This window comes from Cyclopterus lumpus, chromosome 1 (assembly GCF_009769545.1).
Source record: "Cyclopterus lumpus isolate fCycLum1 chromosome 1, fCycLum1.pri, whole genome shotgun sequence".
NCBI lineage: Eukaryota > Metazoa > Chordata > Actinopteri > Perciformes > Cyclopteridae > Cyclopterus > Cyclopterus lumpus.
Genome location: NC_046966.1, coordinates 11,872,782 through 11,877,455, shown reverse-complemented (window position 1 = coordinate 11,877,455; position 4,674 = coordinate 11,872,782). Strand labels below are relative to the sequence as shown.

At 40.5% G+C, this 4,674-nt stretch overlaps 1 protein-coding gene across 1 annotated transcript; it reads left to right on the top strand.

The window, feature by feature from the left end:
- Positions 1 to 1,377: 1,377 nt before the first annotated feature.
- Positions 1,378 to 3,490, top strand: ptger1a (prostaglandin E receptor 1a (subtype EP1)). Its single transcript, XM_034540499.1, has 2 exons — positions 1,378 to 2,244; positions 3,224 to 3,490. Exons 1-2 carry the CDS (start codon positions 1,378 to 1,380, stop codon positions 3,488 to 3,490), a joined length of 1,134 nt encoding a protein of 377 aa, XP_034396390.1.
- The last annotated feature ends 1,184 nt before the right edge of the window (positions 3,491 to 4,674 follow it).

Here is a 4,674-nt window from a genome sequence, read left to right as displayed (position 1 = left end):
GGGCCAATTTGAGATCATTTCTTAGAAATGTAGGTGACACACGCGGTGCGTAACGGTACTTAAGTGACCGTATAGTTTATGTAAACAGAGAGGCGCAGAGCGGATGGGACTTGTAGAGCAGCAGCAGAGACGCCCACACGGACTGAAGACATAGATATAAAAAAGTGACTCGGTATTTGAGTGTCAGTGAGCATTCTTCGTTACCTTAAAGCTGCCATCAAACAACCGGACGGATTCCGCCATGCACAACACTCCGCGGAGGACACCGATGCATTGGACTTTATCAAAGGGAAACATGATATCTCTTCAGATATGTTTTCATCTGTTTGTGGACTTTGCTGAAATAGTTTCATAGAGCCCGTTTGTGGAGTATCTCTGGATATCTGTTTGACAACGAAGCTGTTTTATGGTTGTTCAGCTGGACGGAGAAGGATATCTGAACTATGTAAATGTGAGACATTTCTTAATTTTAAAGCTAATGGTTAAACAGGAATGAAGTAGATTGTTGTCAAAATATATGACAATTATTCTGTTATCATACTGTACTTTTTTTTAACGTTTAAGTGGGAAATATTCTGGAGGCGCCATCTAATGGCGTCTCTTCCACAACCAACACACTCAGTGAGATATTGCAAAGGTCGAAACATAACGTTTTTTTTCTAATCAGTTTACCAACCAGGTTCTGATATCTACATGTCAGAATCAGCTATTAGGTTTTCTTTCTTCTCTTTATTTATATTCTCAGTGAAATGATATCATACATGTTGCATAATGATATAACAAAATCTAACAAAATAAATAATTGAACTATTGATATATAATAAATGTAATAGTAAAATAAAGATTAAAACAACAAAAAACAAAACAAATATACTAACCAATTCACCTATACGTCCACATTTCTACAGATATTATTCCATACTTTATTTACGTCATACTGGACTCACAATTATACGCTAAAATTGAACTTTATTTTTCCAGAATAAATGGGATAAACATAATCAGATATTTATTGATAATCATATCTGTTAGCAGTTCAGGAGTTGGCTTAATGTCACAGTGTACAAGATTGCTCAGCCGTAGTGTGTTTTAATACATTTCTTTACATCTCTTTTTCATGACCTGTGTTTGACCTCCAGCCAAACTAAACTTGAGTGATCAGAGTCCACACAACAATCTGCGTTCATTATTTCTTCACTCATTTCTTCAGGAATGTTCAACCTTTATGTATGGCTTTCCTGTTTTTATAATACTTATTTTATAATGAAATCACCAGTATTTGATTGATTTAGATCCACAACTCATATGCTAAAATGTGATCTTCTTTATCTTGCAGCTTCCCTTAACTATGGACCTCTTGACCTTCAGAGTTTAGTGATGTTAGCTTTGAGCCACTACAACTCCTCAGCCTCCCCGCAGCTCCCTCGTTTCCCCAATGACAGCGGAGGGAAGGAGGCCAGGGTGGCTGTTTATGGGCTGTCGCAGCAGGGAAACCTCACCTTTGTGCAGCCCACCACCAGCGGCATCATTGTCGTCATACTGTCTATGACACTGGGCATCATCTCCAACATCGTGGCTCTCTTCATCCTGGCCAATGCCTACTCTCTCCAGCGCAGGCGCACCAAAGCCACATTCCTCCTGTTTGCTGGTTCCCTGGTGGTCACAGACTTCATCGGCCATGTGATCCCTGGTGCCCTGGTTCTCCGACTCTACCTCTCTGGAGGTGTGCCACCTGAGGACTTCAACGACTCTGATAGGATGTGTCAGTTCCTGGGTGGCAGCATGGTCTTCTTTGGCCTTTGTCCACTCTTTATGGGCTGTGCCATGGCGGCTGAGCGCTGCCTGGGTGTCACTAAGCCCCTGCTGCACGCATCCCTGGTCACCAAAACCCGTACAAAGATCTGCCTGTCTGTCATCTGGCTGGCAGCTCTGTGCGTGGCCATGCTGCCGTGCTTTCAGCTGGGCTCTTACACCTATCAGGACCCAGGGACCTGGTGTTTCATTAAGGTGCTCAGTGACACTCAGGAGGTGGATTTGGCGTTTGTGGCGCTGTTCTCTGGACTGGGTCTGACCTCACTGGCCGTGGCGCTGGTGTGTAACACCCTCAGTGGACTGACGCTGGTGCTCGCTCGGCTCAGGAGGCAGCCCGGCTCACATCATTCAGCCAAGTCCCATGACATAGAGATGGTGGTGCAACTGGTCGGCATCATGGTCACCTCCTGTATCTGCTGGAGCCCACTGCTGGTGAGTACGAGGAAGTACAACAAGATCAAATTATGCCATCAGATCAAAATGACATCACTTGTGAGCTTCAATACCAATACTACCATGCTATTAAGTATGCCTGGAGAAAATATTTAGTTTGTCTCCATACATAGTATGTCAAATGCAGTGTGCCATGTCTTCTGCATCCGGTCGCATTGTGCAATATGCAAGCCAGCATATTTGCCTGGCTATTCTGATCCACAATCCTCTGCACCGTGGGTATATGAGCAAGGTGGTCAAAGTTCAAGGTGCAACGCTTTGATGAAGTCCTAGTTGAATGCATACTGCATGCAACAGTATGTACTTTGTAAGGGAAGCTGCTGTGTGTACTAAAACAAAAAGTATGTGATTTAGTGCACCTTTCTTCTAAAAACAAACTGTCCCTCTAAGGGCACTCATTTCATTTGTCAGTAAACTTACTATAACATGTGTTAGTTTAGCCCAGCTGTAGTATAAGTCTATCAGTACAGACCACTATCAGCTCTTGAAATGGTGTCAGCCCAATAAAACATATCAATAGATCACTAACAAAGGGTTTTTGTCTTGTCAGTGTAGTTGCACCTGTAAGACGGGACAATTGATCCCCTTTCATATTGGTGCTGAAAGTTGTAATTTGGTCACTAAACTTCATTTAAAAATCAATTCATTAGGATTCAGGTTCAGGTGTGTGGCTTGTTGGGTGATCCTTGTCCTTGCAGATATGGATGCAACAATAATATTTAATATGATAATGTAAAAACAATATTGGTGGATTCATGTCACAAATAATACCAAACTGAGAGCTCACCCATCTTACTACTGTGTTTCGTAAAAAACAACTAGATTCCTTTAAAAAAACTTTTTTAACGGGATTTTATTACTTAAAAAGCTGTTATTTAAAAGTAATTGGAGCTTTTCTACCTGTGCAGTGTGTTTATTCTTTCATCGTTTATTAATTGCAAGCACATGTTTCTTGCAGATCTTTGGCCTGATGTCGGTGATCCGCTCCTACACAGGATCTATTGGAGAGGACTTGTCCAGCTACAAAACCCTGATGGTAATGGGTGTGAGGCTGGCCACATGGAACCAGATTCTCGACCCCTGGGTCTACATCCTGCTGCGCCGCACTGTCCTCCGCAAAATCTACCTCATCGCTAAGTGCCAGGCAGGACTGAGGGGTAATATATTAGGCCGCTGGGAGCCCACCTCGTTTCCCAGCTCAGAGAAGAAGGTCAACCAGGTTTGAGCTGATGAAAGACTGATAAAGTATTTTGGGGATGTTCTTTGTAACAAGGTCATTGAACATTCGAAGAACTCAACTAATAAAGACGTTTAGAAAGAGAGACCAACATAGAAGCATGTTAAAGGAAATAAACTGTGGCTGCGATGGTGGAGTCGATCAGATTAGCAGTTTGACATTTCTCAGCTGGTGCTTCATGGATTAATAAAAATATCTCTTTCATGCTCTTCTTTCATCAAAGTTTACAAGTGACTTCATTGTCTGACCTTTCAAATGGAAGCTAGCTAATGCTATGATTTTGCACATGAACTGTTCATTGTTTACTTATAGTAAGTGAACATTCCTTATTATCATTCTCATTTGAAACGCATGGAGATGTCGGTCAAAGTGCCACTACGCTCTGTGAGAGCCTATAACGCTTGCAGGAGTGGTACTTACAAAGGGACTGAGGATTATTTGGTTTTATTTCTCAACTTTATTTACACCAGCTTTGGATGTAAAAGATAAACAGTTAGTGGCCATTACATTAGATGAATGTGGAAGAATGGAGCTCAATCCGTGTAACAAGGCAGTATTTAGATTTTAATCATAATGTTTATTTCATGAAGGAATGTTAATATTCAAATATTGTGTATTAGTGTTTGTTTGTTTAAGTGTAAATATACTTTGCATATGTTTATACAGTGCTTTATGTGAAATCATGTAAGATTGTATAAGTTAATACTTGAATTGGATAGCCTCAATTTACAGGATGTTTACAGGATGTGTAAAAAACGTTAAATTGAATGTAAATAAAACAATGAATTTTTGCATTTATTTTTGACTAATTGTCTTCTTCTCAATTTTCCTGACAAATAGGCTGAGAATAGTGGAGAAATTAGATATCAGATATCAGGTTAATAAATGTGTTTCACTACATTCAATTCAATGGTTAAGTTATGAAACTGTTATATATTTTATTATATATAACTATTGCGGTAGCTAAGCACTGCTGATTCATTCTGGACTTCACTTTAGATAAAAACGATGACAAACCAAGGACTAGCCACAAAGGTCGTGTAGATAATAACATAAGGAATCCAGAAGGTTGTTGAGCAACTCTTTTTGATTCAGGTTTAGGTCAGTTGCTGTTTCACGTGAGCCGTTTCCTTACAAACGATAAACTATCACTAGACGAGGTGCTTCAATTA

What these genes read in the sequence shown, in the direction of transcription:
- ptger1a (XM_034540499.1), top strand. Translation starts at nt 1,378, where the DNA reads ATGTTAGCTTTGAGCCACTACAACTCCTCAGCCTCCCCGCAGCTCCCT. An exon ending in TCTGCTGGAGCCCACTGCTG is followed by an intron (nt 2,245 to 3,223) that starts GTGAGTACGAGG and finishes TGTTTCTTGCAG; the next exon opens with ATCTTTGGCCTGATGTCGGT.